Source organism: Mesoplodon mirus, assembly GCF_964341445.2.
Source record: "Mesoplodon mirus genome assembly, chromosome: 4".
NCBI lineage: Eukaryota > Metazoa > Chordata > Mammalia > Artiodactyla > Ziphiidae > Mesoplodon > Mesoplodon mirus.
The window spans coordinates 161088897-161110591 of record NC_138979.1 but is presented as its reverse complement, the minus strand read 5'-3'; the positions used below and the strand labels follow the sequence as shown (position 1 = coordinate 161110591).

At 41.0% G+C, this 21695-nt stretch overlaps 1 protein-coding gene across 6 annotated transcripts in view; it reads left to right on the top strand.

Annotated features, from left to right (window-relative positions):
- The first annotated feature begins 64 nt into the window (after positions 1-64).
- The window catches only part of LOC309803381 (acylphosphatase-1), a 43284-nt gene continuing 21653 nt past the window's right edge, over positions 65-21695 (top strand). For 2 of the 6 annotated variants that reach the window (XM_082619510.1, XM_082619509.1), the window contains exon 1: positions 16148-19495. In XM_082619510.1, coding sequence (XP_082475636.1) covers positions 16210-19495 — 3286 coding nt within the window. In that variant the 5' untranslated portion in view covers positions 16148-16209. Of the gene's footprint in view, positions 379-3690; positions 4629-4944; positions 5043-12548; positions 12966-14736; positions 14781-16146; positions 19496-21695 lie in introns of those variants that run through there. The other 4 variants (XM_082619514.1, XM_082619512.1, XM_082619513.1 and 1 more) reach the window with 4 other exon arrangements.

The following is a 21695-nucleotide window of genomic DNA, read 5'->3' as shown; positions in this document are numbered from 1 at the left end:
TTCCGCGGTGGGTGGGCGGGTGAGGCGTGCGCAAGCGCAGTCCGCACACCACCGGGCACCGCCCCGGGCGCGGGCGCGGTCGACCAGAGTGTCGCCTGACCCGGTGTCCCGCCAACTCTGCAGCTCCGTCCAGCTCTGCCCTTAGGGGACGGGGGAATGGGGTGGGAGAGGCTTTTCTGGGGCTCCATCAAAGAGCTTGGATTTTTCTCAGAGCGATGGTCTCAGATCCTGGGGTGTGCCCTTCTCTGGCAAAAGACGGAGCGCCTAGATGTGCCCTCAAGTCATTCTGCCGCAGGATTCCGGTGTCTGCCCCCTTAGCGGGAGTGGGCCTGCTGATAGCCTTTCTTAGCACGTTCGGCTGCCTTGTACGGGCCCCAGGTACGGCTGTATACGATCTCTCCATGCTTTTCCTCGCAAATAGTTTGGAGCTTGCGTCAAATTTTAGCAACTCGGCTAGGTTTTGCTACGCAGAAGGGGGGAAGTTTTTGTAGCCAATGTAATTATTTTGATATAATGTTTTACTCTCACGTGGTAACTCTGGCCCTCTCTTAGGGCCCAAGAATGACTCAGACAAGTGTAATGATAATAAAGTTAACTACCAGATCGAAAATGCTCAGTATAACCTGGTTTCAACACTAAAGATACTCCATAACTTGCTAACATCAGAAGAGAGTTTATTTGTCTTCATACTTCAGTTCATTTGTGTAAGCTGTTTGGAACAGGCAGCTTACTTTTTTCCCTGTAACTACTTAAAAGATTCATGCACATGGAAAATAATATAGACAGCAGTGGTCGGTGTTAATACTTCAACATGTCATAATACAGCTTTTACATGTTATAAAGAAATGCCTTGGTGGTGCTCCAAGGCAGTCCTTTTATGCCTTGTTTTCTTTCCTAGTTGACTCTCCACTGCCTTCTCTATGTATGCATTTTCAGACATTTCCCACTCTTGTCAAAGTCCCAGTTATCTCAGCATGGGGCTTGCCTGTCATCAATTCCAGAAGCTCCCCTCCAGCCTGGCAGAATTTCCCAGGGTGCCTCCCTCCATCTTGACTTCTTTCCCTCTTGTTTATGAGGAAGAAGAATCTTTGTCTTTCCTTGAGTTCCCTTGACTTAGTCCCTTTCAGTACCCTCCAGGAATTGACTCACTTTACCCCTGCATCTTGTTAACTTCAAGTTATATCTATCCACACACTCTTCTGTGGTTTTAAAATATGCTTAACTTTGCCCTGCACAAAAAGCCTCATTTCCCTTGACCACACCTTTCACCTTAGGGTCCCATTCCTTTCTCCTCTTCTTTTTTATTTTTTAGCGGTACGCGGGCCTCTCACTGTTTGTGGCCTCTCCCGTTGCGGAGCACAGGCTCCGGACGCGCAGGCTCAGCGGCCATGGCTCACGGGCCCAGCCGCTCCGCGGCATGTGGGATCCTCCCGGACCGGGGCACGAACCCATGTCCCCTACATCGGCAGGCGGACTCTCAACCACTGCGCCACCAGGGAAGCCCTCTTCTCCACTTCTTAATAGAAAACTTTACATTTCCTGCCCCCACTTCCTCAACTCCCCCTCATTGTCCAGTCCATTGTGGTCTGGTTCCCCTCTGTCCGCTTTATTTAACTGCTAGGCTACCAGTGACCTTCCAATGACCCTAAAGACAAAAGCTGCTATTTCTTCAGCCTACTCATTTGACACTGATTTTTCTCTCCGTTGGAACTCTCTTCTCACTTGCTTCTGTGTGCCTTCTTGGTTTCTTCTTTCATGTCCTTGCATTTATGTCTGTTCCTCACCTGCCCCCCAAATGTAGGTGTTCTCCAAGGCCCTCGTACTTCTCATATAAATGTAGTTTCAGACATTCTCTTCCTTAATGATTTCAGCCAAATGCTGAAATTTCAGGTCTCACCTATGTTTAAATGATATCTAGCTTAGTTCTCTCTGCTTAATTACGGACTCAAATTTCCAAATTCCCATGTAGCACTTGCACATGAATGTTCCTCAGGAACCACAAACTCAATATGACAGAAAACGAAGTTGTGATCACCTCCGCGTTCCCCAATCTGCCTCTCCAGTGTTCCCTCTCATGCTGAAAGCATCAGTCATCTTCTCCTCCTCCCACTTTGTCACCCCCTCTCTCTAACTGGTCAGCAGGCTCTGCTGAAGTTACTCTGCGATGTCTCTTGTATATGTCCCCTCCTTTACATTTCTACAACCCTAGGTGAGTTTCTCCCTCACTTCTCACTGGGATAGCACCACTCTCCTAACTGCTATTCATCTGCTCCCCAAACCTAACCTTCTGGCTGCTGCCAGAATAATTATCCTGAATACTTCTGACGCCATAATTCTCCTACCCAGTGGCTTCCTCTTTACCTGTAGGATAAAGTTGAAATGTGTAACTTAGCATGGTAGTTCAGCTTGCCAGATTAGGTCCAGCCTACCTTTCCAGTCTTGCCTCCCCAGAGGCTAGCCCAGGGCATCTGAACCTTGGCTGTGCTTTAGGACTACCTGGAAAGCAATTTCTGGGAGTGAGGCCTGGGTATCATCAGTATTTTACAAAGCTTTCCCCAAGGTCCTAATGTGCAGCCAGGGTTGAGAAACCCTGGTCCAGCCACACCTGACTACTTGCACTTTCTTACCTCAGTGGCCTTACTCCAAGCTCCACGTACTGGGAGGTGGCGGAGCATAGCATTCATGGGAGTGGGTTCTGTACTCAGACTGCTTGGAACTAAATCCCAGCTCCATCACTTACTGCTTGTGGTTGTGTAACCTTGGGTAATATGCTGGTTTCTCCAAGAATGCTTTCCCAGTCTTCCCAGCCAGAATGAATCTCTTTGCTCCTTTGTGTTCTCATAATATTTTCTGTCCTTGTTATAGCGCAGGGCTGGCTCATGATGAGCTCTCAGTGGATGCTTGTGGAATTGAATTAGTATGTTGTGCATTGTATTGTCATCATTTGCATGCGTATTTGTCCCTTACGCTAAATAAAAAACTCTTTGAGGGCAAAGATTATATACCATTCATCTTTGTATATCCTGCAGTGTATATACGTAGTAGATACTCAATAGGTTAATTCTACAGAGAAACTAGTTTTTAAAAAATAAATTTTAAATAACATCAGCCAGTTACTCTGTTCAGCATTATTTTCAAATATTACCAAGCGTAACAATTCAGTTCAGCTTCCCACCCCACTCCCACCCCAACGCCAGCACTGAGGTTATATGATTCTCCAGGATCTGGATCCTCACTTTGTAGTGGGGAACTGATGGAATAATGGATCTCCATGGCTTCCATTGCAAATCCATCTCACCTTGCCAAGTCTGCCAACCTGGCATATTCACAAATGGAACCTTATGTTATGAAGGGATGTAAGGTACACAAGCACTCCAAAGAGCAACAATAAACACCACAGTTTTCCTTCATACACAATCTTAAGGGTATCTGTATTCAAATGCCTTCAAGGTGACCCTACTTTTTTTTAAATTAATTTTTATTGGAGTATAGTTGCTTTACAGTTTTGTGTTAATTTCTACTGTACAGCAAAATGAATCAACTATACATATACATATGTCCCCTCTTTTTTGGATTTCCTTCCCATTTAGGTCACCACAGTGCATTAAGTAGAGTTCCCTGTGCTATACAGTATGTTCTCATTAGTTATCTATAAGGTGACCCTGTTTTTAACAATCATCACCCACAACTCCCCTTGACAATTCCCTTCTCCCAAAAGAAATTCATGCAACTTGGTCACTTGGCTTAGATTGACTGATTCAGTTGTGATTATGGGTTATTTTGCTTGTGCTTGTGATTGATGGATTGATTGCTTTAGATAAGCATTGTTTGTAGTTTTCTTAGTAAGGTAGACTCTGGTGGGCCGCTTCCAGAATCACAGAGGGAGAAATAACCTCCACTGGGACCTCCTATACACTCATCTCCACTGCTACCCATTCCAGACTTAGGCATGACTCAGAATTGGAGGAGAACTGAGAAAAAGGGCAGAAAAGTTGTATGTCTTCTATTTAATTTGTTTGTTTGTTTATGATGTTTAGTGTTTATCATCTGTCTCCAGAATTTAATCTCCTCCGGTCCAGGGATCCTTTTTGTTCATTAACGTATGTCAACCACCTAGAAATGTGCCTGGCACACAGAGGCTCTCAGTAAATATTTACAGAATGATTGGATTTATCTCAAGTGTTTCTTCGTCTTTGTCTTGATCCCCGCGAGAAAATGAAAAAAGGCGTGCGCTTAGTGACCGAGGTGGGGTGAGGGCTCGTCTGCAGAATCGTAGCCGAGACCCTGGACAGATCCCGCCCACTCGCCAATCGGAGGCTCTGGAGCTACTAGACACTGGCGTCCCGAAATCCCACCCTCTAGGCGGGCTCTGGGCTGAGTGTGCCGTACGTGATTGGCCGGCGGAGATGATGGGCATGAGAGACAGCGAAGGAGGAGCCGCGTTCTAAGCTACTGGGCGCGGCGGATACGCAACCGGGGGAACCGTTGGCCTGGTGGTCTCCGGGGTAGTCCACCGGAGAGGAGGACGAGGAGAGTGAGCCTGGGGCAGGGCCTCGGGGCGTGCTCATCAGTTCGATTAGCCCTAAAATATTAATAGGAGGGCATTCTGGTGGGAGCGCGGAAGCCAGGTTCGCGTGGGAAGAGGGAGGGATGGAGAGGGTGCGGGACCGGGGATGGGTTAGGGAGGTAACTGGATAAGCAGGTAATTGCCCCAAAAGAGGCCTCTGTGGGCTCCCTTGCCCGGGTGTCTTCCTGTTAACTTCACACACCCGCGCTTACACGTGACCGCTTACTTACTCCGAAGTACTGGCACCTTAAGGTCAGGGAGAGGTCACAGTGGTTAACGATGGAGAGGTGTGTGTGTGACCCTTTCTGCCTCAGGATTGGGGGCCCGGGAATAGGATAATGAGTCCTTTACTTTTCTGCTTTCATGGTCTCTGACAGGTCTGAGCGTGAGTATGGCAGAAGGGGACACCCTGATGTCAGTGGATTATGAAGTTTTTGGGAAAGTGCAAGGTGTGTTTTTCCGCAAGTACACTCAGGTATGTGGCTTACAGGATTTGGGGACATACCTAGGTTATGAGGATGGGAACAAGAGACATGTTCCTGAAAAATATGCATTGGGGAAGCTTTCTGTTTGGTAGCTGGATGGCAAAGAGGTGGTTTGTAAAACAATGGGTATGAAAATGCTTTGCAGTGGGTAAAACACAATGCAAATGGAAAATTTGTCTACTGTTATTATTGGTCTTTTCTAACAGTGGTACTTGAGTACCTAGACACATATGGATGAGCTTCTCTTTTCCAAAGGGGAATAAAGGGCTTCCCCAGTTCTCCCTGTTGTGGCATCATCAAACCAAGTCACAATTCTTGTAGGAAAGTTAACATTGATCAAAGAGATGGAATTTAAGTGAACTTGTGACATTTAATTGCTTCCTCTGCAGCTGCTGCATTTTCTTCAGACCTCTTTCCTTTTTCAACCTCTCCCATTCCCCTATGTAATTCCTTCCCGCTCATTTTAGCTTTTTTTTTTTTTAACATTTTAACCTTCCTTAACGTTTTTCTTTTTTAAAAAAATTAATTGATTAATTTATTTGTGGCTGTGTTGGGTTTTCGTTTCTGTGCGAGGGCTTTCTCTAGTTGTGGCAAGCGGAGGCCACTCTTCATCGCGGTGCGCGGGCCTCTCACTATCGCGGCCTCTCTTGTTGCGGAGCACAAGCTCCAAACGCGCAGGCTCAGTAGCTGTGGCACACGGGCCTAGTTGCCCCGCGGCATGTGGGATCTTCCCAGACCAGGGTTCAAACCCGCGTCCCCTGCATTGGCAGGTAGATTCTCAACCACTGCGCCACCAGGGAGGCCCTCATTTTAGCTTTTAAAGAACAATTACCTTTTCCAGGTGATGCTTTTCTAATGAAAATACTTTATCCATTCCAGGGTAAGTAATGGTAACATTGAACATGGAGCCTGGTATTCCTATTTGATATTAGGGAGTAGTTGAGGGGATGAACAAACTATTGACAGCCTCTGTCTTAATATCACTAATCCTCCCTCAATGGGCACACACAGATGCAATCTCAGTTTGCCTTCTATCTTCTATAGAGGGGTATCAGGCTATTGCCTTCCCAATGTATCTCCAACCCCAAAGACACTGAGTTAAGACTGCAGAACTTGCCAAGTGTCACATTCCTGGGATTGTGGTACTTAAAATTCAAACCTGAATCTTTGAAATATGAATGTTAAATATCACTACCTCTTTTTCCAATTACTTGCAAATCATTTCCTCCTGTTTCATTCTCATATATGAAGTGCCTATTGGAAAAAAAGAACTACTGAAAGTCATAGCAAGAGCTATGTTCCAATTAGCCTTGCTACCAATTATGTATGGTAAGTTCCTGTGATTTAGTAAATGGAGGTGGCAGCCTCAAAGATTAATTAAAGTTGTTGAGCAAAAAGGACCAGATGGCAGTATACTCCATCTCTCTCTACTGAGCCTCCCACCCCTCAATTTAAAGAGAGAATAAAAGAATGCAGAAAAACAAATATTGATTTGGAAAACTGCAAGGAAGATGTCATCCTTTTTCCCCTTAATTAGACCTGTAGTTTATTCTTGACTACTTATAATCATTTTATTATATATGTTCATTTTAACAGTTATTTTGTTTTGCTACAGTCTTTTTATGTGTTGATATCATCTAGCCTCTTAATTAAATTCCATCACTCCTAGAATGAGAATACTTGAAGGGATTTTTTTTTAAAGTTGGAATATAATTCACATTCCATAAAATTCACCCTTTTGGGACTTCCCTGGTGGTCCAGTGGTTAAGAATCCACCTTCCAATTCAGGAGACATGGGTTCGATCCCTGGTCGGGGAACTAAGATCCTGGGGCAACTAAGCCCACTCGCCGCAACTACTGAGCCTGTGCACCACAACTACAGAGCCCACGTGCTCTGGAGCCCGCACACCACAACTAGAGAGAAGCCCGCACACCACAACTAGAGCCCCTGTGCTGCAACGAAGATCCCGCTTAAGGCAACTAAGACCCAACGTAGCCAAAAATTAATTAATTAATTAATTAATTAATTAATTAATTATTTTTAAAAATTCACCCTTTTAAAGTGTATAATACAGGTCTTCCCTGGTGGTGCAGTGGTTAAGAATCCGCCTGCCAGTGCAGGGGACACAGGTTCGAGCCCTGGTCCGGGAAGATCCCACATGCCGCAGAGCAACTAAGCCCGTGTGCTGCAACTACTGAGGCTGTGCTCTAGAGCCTGCGAGCCACGACTACCAAAGCCCGCATGCCTAGAGCCCGTGCTCCACAACAGGAGAAGCCACTGCAATGAGAAGCCTGCACACCACAATGAAGAGTAGCCCCTGCTCGCTGCAACTAGAGAAAGCCCAAATGCAGCACCAAAGACCCAATGCAGCCAAAAAAATAAATAAATAAATTTTTTAAGGGTATAATACAGTGGTTTTTTAGCATTCATAAAGATGTACACTAATTCCAGAACATTTTATCACCCCAGAAAGAAACCCCACACCCATTAGCACTCACTCTTCATCCCCGCAGCCCCTGGCAACCACTAAGCTCATTTCTGTCTCTATGGATTTGCCTATTCTGGACATTTAATGTAAATGGAATCATACAATATGTGGCCTTTTGTGTTTGGCTTCTTTCACTTGACATGTTTTCAAGATTTATCCATGTTGTAGCTTATATCAGTACTTCATTTCTTTTTATGGCTGGGTAATATTACATTGTATGGGGAATTCCCTGGCGGTCCAGTGGTTAGGACTCGGCGCTTTCACTGCCAGGGCCTGGGTTCAATCCCTGGTTGGGGAACTAAGATCCCACAAGCCTTGCAGTGTGGCCAAATAAATAAATAAATAAATAAATAATTGTTTAAAAAAATATTCCACTGTATGGATATAATACATTGTATATATCCAATCATCAATTCATGGACATTTAGGTTGTTTCTACTTTTTATCTGTTATAAATAATGATGCTGTGAACATTTATGTACCTGTTTTTATGTAAACATTGTTTTCAATTCCCTTGGGTATATATACCTAGGAGTAGATTGCTGGGTCACATAACTCCATGTATAACTTTTTGAGGAACTGCCAAAGCAGTTTTCCAAAGCAGCTGCACCATTTTACAGTCCCACTATCAATGCATGAAAATTCCAATTTCTCCAAATTGTCAACAATTGTTATTGTCTGTCTTCTTTATTATAGCCATCCTGGTGAGTGTGAAGTGGTATCTCATTGTGGTTTTTTGTTGTTTTGTTTTGTTTTGAGGTATCAATAAATTTAAAAGGATTTAAGTCATATAAAGCATGTTCTCCTATGACCATAATGAAACTAAACTGCCATCAATAACAGAAAACTGGAAAATTCCCAAATATTTGGAAACTATAGAACACATTTTTTTTAACTGTGGTAAAATATACATAATGTAAAATTTGCCATTTTAACCATTTTGAGTGTACAGTTCAGTGACCTTAAGTACATTCATATTGTTGTGGCACCATCACCATCATCCATCCACAGAACTCTTTTCATCTTGCAAAGCTGAAACTCTGTACTCATTAAACAATAACTCCTGATTCTCCTTCCCTATACCTGGCAGTTACAGTTCTACTTTCTGTCTCTATGAATTTGACTACTCTAGGTAACTCATATAAGTAGAATCATATAGTATTTGGTTTTTTTCCTGACTTGCATATTTCACTAGCATAACATCCTTAAGAGTCATCCATGTTGTAGCATCTGTTCAAATTTCCTTCCTTTTTAAGTCTCTAATATTCTGGTGTATGTGTATACCCTCATTGTGGTTTTGTTTGCCTTCTAATGATTAATGGTGTTGAACATCTTTTCATGTGCTTATTGGCACATGAAAGAAGATATTTCTTCTTTGGAGAAATGTCTCCAAATCCTTTGCCCATTTTTTAAAATATAAATTTATTTATTTTTGGCTGCTTCTGGTCTTAGTTGCTGCACACGGGCTTTCTCTAGTTGTGGTGAGCAGGGGCTACTCTTTGTTGTGGTGCACGGGCTTCTCATTGCGGTGGCTTTTCTTGTTGCGGAGCACGGGCTCTAGGCGCGCGGGCTTCAGTAGTTGTGGCACGTGGGCTCAGTAGTTGTGGCTCGTGGGCTCAGTAGTTATGGCTCGTGGGCTCTAGAGCACAGGCTCAGTAGTTGTGGCACGTGAACTTCAGTAGTTGTGGCGCACAGGCTCTGCAGCATGTGGGATCTTCCCAGACCAGGGCTCGAACCCCTGTCCCCTGCATTGGCAGGCAGATTCTTAACCACTGCACCACTAGGGAAGCCCTTTAATACATCTTTATTGGAGTATAATTGCTTCACAATACCATGTTAGTTTCATTTGCACAACAAAGCGAATCAGCCACACCCATACACACTTCCCCACGTCCCCTCCCTCTTGAGCCTCCCTCCCATCCTCCCTATCCCACCCCTCTAGGTCATCGCAAAGCGCTGAGCTGATCTCCCTGTGCTATGCTGCTGCTTCCCACCAGCCAACTATTTAACATTCCGTAGTGTATGTACGTCGATGCTACTCGCACTTCACCCCAGCTTTGCCCTCCCACCCCATGTCATCAAGTCCATTCTCTATGTCTACCTCTTTATTCCTGCCCTGCAACTAGGTTCATCAGTACGATTTTTTTTTTTAGATTCCATCTATATGCGTTAGCATACAGTATTTGTTTTTCTCATTCTGACTTACTTCACTCTGTATGACAGACTCTAGGTCCATCCACCTCACTACAAATAACTCAATTTCATTTCTTTTATGGCTGAGTAATATTCTGTTGTATATATGTGCCACATCTATGGAAAACAGTATGGAGGTTCCTTAAAAAACTAAAAATAGAACTACCATAGGACCCAGCAATCCCACTACTGGGCATATACCCTGAGAAAAACGTAATTCAAAAAGAGACGTGCACCACAGTGTTCATTGCAGCACTATTTACAATAGCCAGGACATGGAAGCAACCTAAGTGTCCATTGACATATCATGGGCAGTTTTTGATTACTAATTCAATCTCTTGTTATAGGTCTATTCAGATTTTCTATTTCTTCTTAATTCAGTTTCTGTAGTTTTTGAGTCTTTCTAGGTATCTGCTCTTTTAATCTAAGGTATCTAATTTGTTAGAATACAATTGTTCATATTATTCCCTTATTATCCTTTTTTTTTTTTTTTTTGTAAAGTTGGTGGTAATGTCCCCTCTTTCATTTCTGATTTTAGTACTTTGAGCCTTCTCTCTTTTTTTTATTGATCAGGCTAGCTTAAGGTTTGACAACTTTGTTGGTCTTTTTAAAGAATCAACTTTTGGTTTCATTTATTTTTTCTTTCTTCCTGCTTTCCTTTCTTCCTTCCTTTCTTTTTTTCTTTCTTTTTTCTATGTCTATTAACTCCTGCTCTAATCCTTATTATTTCCTTTTTGTGCTTGTTTTGGATTCAGTTTGCTCTTCTCTTTCTAATTTCCTAAGGTGGAAGTCTAGGTTATTGGTTTGAGGGTACTTTCTTTTTAGATTGAGACTAGAGTTGGTGATTATATTTGTTAAAATGTTTCCAGATGACCATCCAAGCAGAAATATTATTATGAGGGAGAATTAGCTTTTTGGAATTTTCTTAGGAGAAAACGCTGCTTACTTGTTTAGATATATATTCAAAACTGAACATGACTCAGCAACATTATGTTATCATTTAAAAATAAAAACAGGGACTTCCCTGATGGCACAGTGGATAAGACTCCGTGCTCCCAATACAAGGGGCCTGGGTTCGATCCCTGGTCAGGAAACTAGATCCCACATTAATGCTACAACTAAGAGTTCACATGCCACAACTAAGGAGCTGGTGAGCTGCAACTAAGGAGCCCCCCTGCCGCAACTAAGACCTGGTGCAACCAAATAAATAAATATACATATGTATGTGTGTGTGTATATATATATATAATAAGAACAGAATCGAGTGCACAAATAAAACCCATAGGAAATCCCCATTCTCAACACCAGTCAAAGTTGGAGTGTTTTGTTCACTCTCAGACTTCAGATAAATCATATTGCAATTTAAAGTTTAAATAACTTAGTTTTGAGCAGTACTGTTATAACCTCCTGCTCAAAACTCAACACAATCATTCCTATAGCTAATTACCATATAAGGTAACTAAGAACTAGGGATAGCCCATTCCCCTAGGTTAAAAGAAGTAGAAGAGTGCAGTTGTTACACAAAGTCAGCTGGATGTGGAGTCTTATTCAAATCCATTCTCTGCATTCTTTTTTAATGCCACAATCTACAACACTCAATCATGCTGTAGGTATCTCTTATTTTTCTTCATTTCTTAATTTCCTCTGTATCCTTTAAACTGTTATTTATTTGACCAAAGTCTCTTTTGTTCATTATGCAAACAAGTCTTTGCCTTGAACGTTAACTGATTTGATGAATACTTCAGTTCCTCATCAAACATAGTTTTGCTATGCATAACATTTTCTTTGGCCAACTCCAGCAATTTCCCATATTTACTAGGTCACTAGTCTGGCATTTGGACATGCAATCAAGTTAACTCCCGTTTTCATTTGTAATCTAACCCCTTCTATTTAGATAGAATGTAACAATCAATAACTTTTATAATATCCTTAATTGGAAATTTTACAAAAATAAAATTGCCTCTAAAACATTGCTACCTTTCCCCAATTTTCAGTCATTCCACAGTTAATGATTTAAAGGAAAGAGCATTGGAAAGTCTAAGAAAAGAGCAACTACAGTGATTAGATGATTTTCATAAGCTTATGCAACATTAAAGACATTGTGATTATTTAGACAGAAGAAAGTCAAGTGAAAACAATAGTTAATGTAGTCTCATGAAACTTTGGTGTTTAGAGGCTGATCACCAGCTGCTTTTTCCTTCTCTAGGAGGATGAGAGAAAGTGGGCTTTAGACGCAACATAAAGACCTTGGGTTAGACAGTTTCTTTACAGTGAGAACAGTGGATTGCGTTGCCCAGGAAATTGTAAAATACTCTCTAATGATCTTTAAAGAGATATTGGACACTTAATCATCTGGATTTGTTTAGGTGTGGTTTTGGTTAAAGAAAAAAAGAAGGATCAAATAGCTTCATGCTTTTTCTGTTTAATAAACCCAGTAGATTCTTGATTAGGAGACGGAAAATGAACAAGATATACTCCAGTATCCTAACAACAGTCATCCTTAGGGAATCATTTTGAAAGCATCTGATTTGGTCTTAAATCTTTACTACTTAACCAAATTGATGACATAGTGAAAAATTCTGGTGCCTGGTTTCATAGGGTGGAAGAAGGAAATGGAGTCAAGTGGTTAACACTGCCTGTTAAGATCAGCAATGAGATTCTCCTTGCTGTAGTTCTGTTTTGACTGTTCTGGACAATATCTAATTAGTTTCAGTGGCTTGATTCTAGGCCAAGATTCTGGCAAGAGATTGTAGTCTAATTTTGTTTTGTTCAATCTCACTGGATTTCTCTCTCTTGTCTTTTTCTTTCCCTTAGGCTGAGGGTAAAAAGCTCGGATTAGTAGGCTGGGTCCAGAACACTGACCAGGGCACAGTGCACGGACAATTGCAAGGTCCCACCTCCAAAGTACGTCATATGCAGGAATGGCTTGAGACAAGAGGAAGTCCCAAATCGCACATTGACAGAGCAAGCTTCAACAATGAGAAAGTCATCTTAAAGTTGGATTACTCAGATTTCCAAATTGTGAAATAATGGTCTGAATTTAAATTTTCCAAGATACTCAGTGGTTTTGTTTTTTTATTTTTAATAGGGATAGAATTATTCTGTGTTCAATATTAGAATTTGTAAGTAAGTTATTTTAGTATCAGATATTTGATAGTTACTGTATATTATGTATATGATGGAAGGATTACAACTGTACACAATTCTAATCAATAAAAACACAGAACCTTCCGTGTAGGATACTTATTTTCTTTTTGGTAAACTTCATTTTGGGCAAAATAAGAGGTATTTACTTAATAAACATCTTTGGGAAGAGAATTTTGAGGTAATTTAAAGAAATCGGAAAGAAAAAGAGTTACTTTTAATCATTTCTTTTTAATAGCTTCCATGAACTTTTCTTCAGGAAATTGCACCTAATAAGAACAAATACCACAAGTTCAATTTGTTAGCTGTTCAAACGGTATTTTGGACTAATTGTTTTTCATTTTCTGGAGTTTCTGCTATCATTCCTGTCCTCTGCATAAGGAATTCACATAAATTGATGTTATGGGCTAAATTATCCCCCCACCCCCAAATTCATATGTTGAGTCCTAACTCTGGATACCTCAGTATGGGACTACACTTGGAGACAGGGCTTTTATAGAGGTAATTAAGGTTAAATGAGGTCATTAGGGTGGGCCCTAATCCAATATGCCCCAGTGTTCTTATAAGAAGAGGAAATTTGGACACAGCCCTGTGTGCACAGAGGAAAGAACATGTGAAGACGAGGGAGAAGACAGCAATTTTACCAGCCAAGGAAAGAGGCCCCAGAAGAAATCATCATTTCAATACTTTGATCTCAGATTTCTAGCCTCCAGAACTGTGACAAAATAAATTTCTGTTGTTTAAGCCACCCAGTTTAGTACTTTGATATGGCAGCCTTAGCAAACTAATACAAGCAATAAGCATTTTGCTTCATCAGACTTAAGATATCTCCTGATTTGGTTTAGTCAGCCATTAGAAAAAGTATATATCAGGGCTTCCCTGGTAGCGCAGTGGTTGAGAGTCCGCCTGCCGATGCAGGGGACACGGGTTCGTGCCCTGGTCCGGGAGGATCCCACGTGCCGCGGGGTGGCTGGGCCCGTGAGCCATGGCTGCTGAGCCTGTACGTCCGGAGTCTGTGCTCCGCAACGGGAGAGGCCACAGCAGGGAGAGGCCCGCGTACGGCAAAAAAAAAAAAAAAAAAAGTATATATCAAATGCTTATTGGGTTTGACAAATTTGTCATAAATTCCAATTTTTTTTAAATACAAGGTTTCAATGAAAACAGGACAAAGCAAAAACTGAAGGTTCCCAAAACACCTATTCTCACAATGCTCTTAGAGTTCCACTCTCATTCCATTAGAAAAGAAAGCTGCGGTGGTATTGGGAAGATACCAAAAAAGTCAATGAAGGGAGTCTTGTTGTCCTCATCTGTAAATTAAGAATAGAGCTATATAGTTTCTCGGTCTTTTCCAGCTCTGAAATAATACTATATATCTCTAAGATGGAAGCCTTTGGATTTATTAATTAATTGAGTACCTAACATAAGCCAGGCACTGTTCTTGCCATGGGGATACAGCAGCAAACAAAAATAGACAAAACCCATACCTTCATATAGCTTACATTCTAGTGAGAGAAGATAGACGATAAGCAAATAAAATATATATTGAATTAAATGGTAGTACGTGCAAAGGAGAGATGAGAGAAGGGGAAAGAAGAAAAAAACAAAATTGCTAGAAACAGCTTTTCACGCCATGCATGCTAAAACGGGATAAGGATTGAGAATTTGGGGTACTAGTGAGAAGAGACCTTGGGACACATTGAGTACCGAAGCCGGGAACACCTGGTGCGCATGCGCACTGGGGTGTCACGGACGAGAGGATGTTCTCGGCGGGGCAGCTGAGAAGCGCATGCTCGCGGGCTCGCGCGTGCATGAGCCTCGCGTGCACGAGCCTTGCGAGCCAACGTGCGCGCGTCCGGCGTCCGAGGCGGTTGGTGTCAGGGAGTTGTTGAGGCGCGATACGAGGTGACTTGGGGAAAAGCACGCGACGAAAGGATGATTCCGGGAGCTCTTCTACCACAAGAAGGGCCCTGGCGACCGCTGCGGGCCAACTTTACGGGCCCGCTGCGCAGGGGCTCCGGGAGGCCCCCTGGCCTGTCTTCAGCGGGGCGCCCGAACCTGGGCAGGCTGGGGTTTCTGGTTGCCAGCTGGGGGAGGGGATGGGGGAGGAGCTTGGGTCTGGCGGGGTAGGCGGCCTCCGCCCTGCTCCCCGAAGCTTTCTTATTAGCTCAGAACCCGGATGGAGTCGTCCCATTTGTCCCAGGAGCCCTGAAAGGACTGGGATATAATCAGGAAATCGTTGAGTTGGGTAGCAGTCGGAATACTTATTAAACGTTTACCTCTCATTTTTTGCCGGCTGCAAAGTTCATGACGTTAGAAATCGTCAGATCCTCAATTATCACTCTGATTTTACCGGGTTTGAAAAACTAGCCCTACCACTTGCGAGAGGTCCCCCCCATGCTGCACTCAGCTGTGAAGGGAGGGGACCTTTAATTGCACTATAATCTTATTTTTTTTTACCTGTCAGAAAACTTAAAATCAAGTTTAAACAGCCCCTTGCCATCATGATTATTGCCAAGGTAGTTTGAAGCCATCTGTAAAGACCAAAATACAAAATAATAGTAAGGGCCTTCTGAAAACTTATCAAAGTTATACATGAACAAGATTTAAAAATCAAATACAGAATGGCTTATAATGACAAGGAATTTTCCTGCCCTATCCTTCCCCATTCTTAGTCTGTTTCCCCTGAGATAACTACATTTAGCCAATAATAATAATAATTATTATTATTAATTTTAATCTCTTCTTGACAATTTTATTTTATTTCCTCTTGTTCCTTCACCCTAGTTATTACAGTGTCTTAACACTTCATTATAAGTTTTTTCTAAAAGTCATGGTTATTGTGTAATGTATAAATGTTATGAAACTAGCTTGGACTTTTTCTTCATGAATAATTTCTAGCTAATGTTTCTTAGTGGAATTTAGGCATCTGTTTTTGGTGAAGTGATTAGCATTTTGAACATGTCTTTGCAGGTCAACTTCAAGTGTGATTATGATTTCACTTTAGGGCATATGGGATTTAGAGAGGAGCAGTAAAATTATGAAATTATGAACGCTGTTTTGGATGTTAAAATCACTGCACCAAACAAGAGCTGTGTGATCTGCCTAGAGATCAGAGCTATAATTTGTTTTGTTTTGTTTTACAACTTACTAAGAGATTTCATTTACCTCAAATATTTCTTTATAAAGCTTGAGAGAAATGGTTGATGCCGTGTAACTCCGAAGCTTTAAATGTGTGTGTGTGTGTTTTGTTTTGTTTTTCCTCCCATAGGCAATTATTTCCAGTCAGAAAAGGGAACCAGTGCCTGGCTTTCTCACCAGCTTTCTACCTGCCATGATCAAGTGCTTGTCAGTTGAAGTACAAGCCAGGTTGCGTTCTGGTTTGGCTATATGCTCCTTAGGCCAGTGTGTTGAGGAGCTTGCCCTCAATAGTATTGATGCTGAAGCAAAATGTGTGGCTGTCAGGGTAAACGTGGAAACCTTCCAAGTTCAGGTGATAGACAATGGATTTGGGATGGGGAGTGATGATGTAGACAAGGTGGGAAATCGTTATTTCACTAGTAAATGCGACTCTGTACAGGACTTGGAGAACCCAAGGTTTTATGGTTTCCGAGGGGAGGCCTTGGCCAATATAGCTGACATGGCCAGTGCTGTGGAAATTTCATCCAAGAAAAACAAGTCAATGAAAACTTTTGTGAAGCTGTTTCAGAATGGAAAAGTCCTGAAAGCTTGTGAAGCTGACTTGACTCGACCAAGTGCTGGGACAACAGTCACCGTATATAACCTGTTTTATCAGTTACCTGTAAGGAGGAAATGCATGGATCCTAGACTGGAGTTTGAGAAAGTTAGGCAGAGAATAGAAGCTCTCTCACTTATGCACCCTTCCATTTCTTTCTCTTTGAGAAATGATGTTTCTGGTTCCATGGTTCTTCAGCTCCCTAAAACCAAAGACATATGTTCCCGATTTTGTCAAATTTATGGACTGGGTAAGTCCCAAAAGTTAAAAGAAATAGATTTTAAATATAAGGAGTTTGAGCTTAGTGGCTATATCAGCTCTGAAGCACATTATAATAAGAATATGCAGTTTTTGTTTGTGAACAAGAGGCTAGTTTTAAGGACAAAGTTGCATAAACTCATTGACTTTTTATTAAGGAAAGAAAGCATTATATGCAAGCCAAAGAACGGCTCTGCCAGTAGGCAAACGAATTCAAGTCCTCGGCATCGGTCTAACCCAGAACTCCATGGTATATATGTAATCAACATGCAGTGCCACTTCTGTGAGTATGACGTGTGCCTGGAGCCAGCAAAAACTCTGATTGAGTTTCAGAACTGGGATACTGTTTTGGTTTGTATTCAGGAAGGAGTAAAAATGTTTTTAAAGAAAGAAAAATTATTTGTGGAATTATCAAGTGAAGACCTTAAGGAATTTAGTGAAGAAAATGAGTTTAGTTTATTTAGTGCCACTCTTCAGAAGCAAGTGTCCTCTGATGAGAAGTGTGACCAGGTCAATTTCCAAGAAGCATGTAATAATATTTTGGATTCCTGTGAAATGTTTAATTTGCAATCAAAAGCTGTGAAAAGAAAAGCTCCTGTAGAAAACATAAGCACACAGAATTCTAGGGATTCGGAAGCTATCAGAAAAAAGACAAATGATTCATTTTTGTACACTTACAAATCCGATGGGCCAGCCCATAGTAAAATGGAGTCATCTTTACAAAACGAAGATAGCGCTTGCTCAGAGTCAAGGATCTTAGAACAAGAGACAGCTGAAGCATCAGAATCAGGAGCAAATGAGAAACATAAAAAATCTTGCTTGGAACTTAACTCTTCAGAAAATCCATGTGGAACCAGTTCAGAAATGTTTGCAAGCCCTTTTCAGACACTTTATCACTTTGAGGGGAGTGGAGAAGGTCTAGAAATACAGAAAGTAAGTACTACTGCTAATGGCATGGCTGCCAACATCCTGAAAAATAATAGAATTCAGAATCAACCAGAGAGATTTAAAGATGCTACTGAAATGGGATGCCAACCTCTGCCAGTTGAGACAACATTATTGGGAGCACATGGTGCTCAGAGAGAAGAGAAAAGAAAAAAAGAACCTAGTAATTGTGGAAGAATAAATGTTTTTAGTTATGGGCAAGTTAAATTATGTTCCACTGGTTTCATAACTCATGTGGTACAAAATGAGCAAACTAAATCAACTGAAACAGAACATTTATTTAAAAATTATGTTCAACCTGGTCTTGTGAGTGCCAAGGAAATATTTGGAAATAGAACATGCCATTCATTTGAGACTCCAAACATCAAAGATTTAACCACCACTTTAAGTAAAGAATTTGCTCAACTGCCCAACAAAAGATTGTGCAGAACAAATATAAGTTATGGGCTAGAGAACAAACCTATAGCAACTTATAAAAATTTTGCTATTTTTCAGGAAAGTAGTAAAAAATCACACACAGGTTGCTTATTACCTGATGCATCCTCTTTCTCTTGGGGTAGACATGTTTCAAATGGTAGTAAGAAAACAAGTAAGTTGATTTGTTCTGCCAAACCCATAGCTCATAAGAAGCTAAGCTTAAGTTCACAACTAGGGTCTTTAGAGAAGTTTAAGAGGCAATATGGGAAGGTTAAAAATCCTCTGAATACAGAAGTGGAGGAAAATATCACTTTAGAAATCACTACCAATCTCAATCCTCAGGTTGAACCTGACATTCTGTGGAAAGACAAAAACCACTTAGACAACTCTGGTATTTGTAAAATCACTACTATGAAACATGATGATTCAAATAGTAGTTGTCAACCAGTAAGTCACATGTTTTATTCAGAAAAGTTACCATTCTCCAAGGAAGACAGTTGTTTGGAAGAACAGATGCCTTGCTTAAGAGAAAGCCCTATAACTCTACAGGAGTTATCTCATTTTAACAGAAAGCCTTTGGATATTGAGAAGTCACCTGAATCACTAGCCTCTAAATTATCCAGATTGAAAGGCTCCGAAAGAGAGACTCAAACAATGGAGATGACGAGTCATTTTAATGAACTTCCACAATCGGATTCCAGTAGGAAAGACAGTGACTTGTCCAGTGGGTTAACCCTAGATTCTTGTAAGTTATTTAAAAACGAGCATAAAAAAACAGAAAGTGGCAACATCCCAATGTTGGACTCTGTCACACAGGGTAATCCCTTCAATAAAGACAGTGAAACATATTCTAACAACAATACAACAGAGAACTCTGTGATGTCAGAAACTCCTTTAGTACTACCCTATGTTCATTCTACAGTTATCGGTAAGGATTCAGATGTTCTTATAGCTTCAGAACAACAGATTGGAAGTCTTGACTCTCTGAGTAGAATGTTAGTGAGTCACAGAGAAGATTCCACAGCTGGCCAAAATGGAACTTGTTGTCAGAGTGAGGAATCTATAGCAAGAACTTGTTCTGAAAATGAAGAGTCCAACACATGTTCTTTGGATTGGCAGCAGCATTTTGATGTAGCCCTGGGAAGAATGGTTTACATCAACAAGCTAACAGGACTTAGCACATTCACTGCTCCTACTGAGGACGTTCGGGCTGCTTGTACTAAAGACCTGACAACTATGGCTGTGGATGTTCTACTTGAGAATGGTAAGTATATGGTGTTCACTGGCATGAATGCTTTGGAAGGTGGGAATAATGGCTGAGGAGTAAGGTAATCATGTTCAAAGAGATTATCTCAGCAGACAGAATATTTTGAAGCTTAATTATAAAATGTATGTGAAAATCCTCCAGGTCTATTATTATTTAAACATAAAAATACAGTGAAAGAATGATACAGAATGGAAGTGTATGTATATGTGTCTATGGGTATAGGTATGTGCAAGAGGGTGAGACAGTTTTTAATGAAAATGGTGCTATTGATAGTTGAGAAGATCTACAGTGTTCCCCTACCCCACTTTCCCCTCTCTCCCAAACACACAAGTCTCTAAGAAATTTGTCCTTAAAGGCACCTGCAATGCCAGTGTGGTATTTTTCTGGAAGTTGCTCTCTGCAGCTCCCAGGTAAAGGGCCAGAATGATCCTGTAATCATCCTAGGTTTCCCAGGAAAATCTATGGCTCAGTACAGTAGTATATTTATAAACTTTTTTTTAAAGAAAAAAACTTGACCATAAATTTTGGGGAATATAGTTTAAGTATGTATTTTTATAATCATACTTTTCAAATGTACTTTATTATAATACGTATGCTAATAATCTTGATCTGGATAAGTGGCTGTTATTCAGAAAGACAATAATGTGGCTTTTAGATCAGACCACAAGGCCACATTGGAGCCTAGGCTAGGACTCTGAGTTCCCAGGTCTCAGTCAGCATTAAAAGTGACATTGTTTTGGCAGCGTGTTGAAAGCCAGATGTTGGGAGATGGTAAAACTGATTTCCATCTGGCAATAATCTTGGTTTTGCATCAGGATGATAAACATTAAATGTTCATCTGTATTAAAAGTCTTGAATGTTGCAAAAGAATGTAAATAGTATGAAGGTAATTGCAAATTAACTTATAATTTCTCCCTAGGATAAGTATCTCTAACAGGAGGCTCTGATTTATTTAAGGTTAAATAAGACTTTTATTTTTCAATGGTTTCCAGTTTTTTTCCTTGTGAAAAAAATAATCACTGTAGTAACTTGCAAAGTATTAAATAGAAGAAAACCCTTTTCTTCAGTATTGCTCCTGAGACTAGCAGGCGGCTCGTAAAGACACACGTGTTTTTCAACGTATGTAGTTTTGTGTCCTGATTTATAGTGAATGCTTATCAGAGGTAAATCTAAGGCACGGGCACCTCGTCTTCCTGAAACACAACTGCTTCTGATATGGTGACAAAAAATAACTGGATCACATTAAACTGAGATGGTTGTTGCTAAAACAAAGGGGGACAATCTTGGCTGCCATACTCAACCTAAACATCTGCTCCTGTTAAACAAATCTCGATGTGTAAAACACTTCAACCTGCTCAACGCCTGCGTTAGCAAGTCTTGTGGTGAACTTTTGAGAGTCATGTTAAGTCAGAGATTCATAATGAAAAATTAAGTAGTTAGGGTCTAGAAACTAGTTCGAAGAAAAGATGGCTTCTGAGCACCCTCCTCTCACAGGGAGGGTTACCTTTCTGGAAATGGCTGGTGCGTAGCAGAACAGTAGGACTTGTTGAACCACACATAAAACATCACATGAGATGAACTGTTAAGAGGTAAATTTAATTGCACAGAAGAGAGGATCTATAAAGGTAATTTTAAGGAATAGTGTCAATCTCCAAGCCCTGGTAGTTTTTTTCTTTAAAATGTCTTTAACGCTGTCCTTTCTGTTAATAGTGACACAAGCTTATTTCACCTCACACTTTACTTTTATCGTTCTGAATTTATCTCTCTCCAGTTTTTGTCCAACAGATTTATCTTTTTGAAATAATAGTTTCATCATGTTTTGCCCCTGTTCAAAACTGTCAAATTCAGCATTGTTCCTAAAACTCCAATCTTATCATCCTTCAGAGAGGAGGGTAGAATTTGGGCCAGATCTTACTGGACTTTGGAATTTAAGTTGAGAACCTTTCATTCATTCATCTATTCATTTATTCACTCATTTGCTGGTCATTCACACTGTGTTTGGAGCTGCCACACTGCAGATTAACTGGCTTTGCTTTCAAGAGTCCACAGCATATTAGGGAGGACAGCCATCTAAACAATTATAATATGATGAGATAAATGCTAGATACATACTGGGCACACACACATAGAGAGAGACATATATTGGGAATAAGAGGCATGTAAATTGGGGATCTATTCTTCCTCATTCTGTCTGATA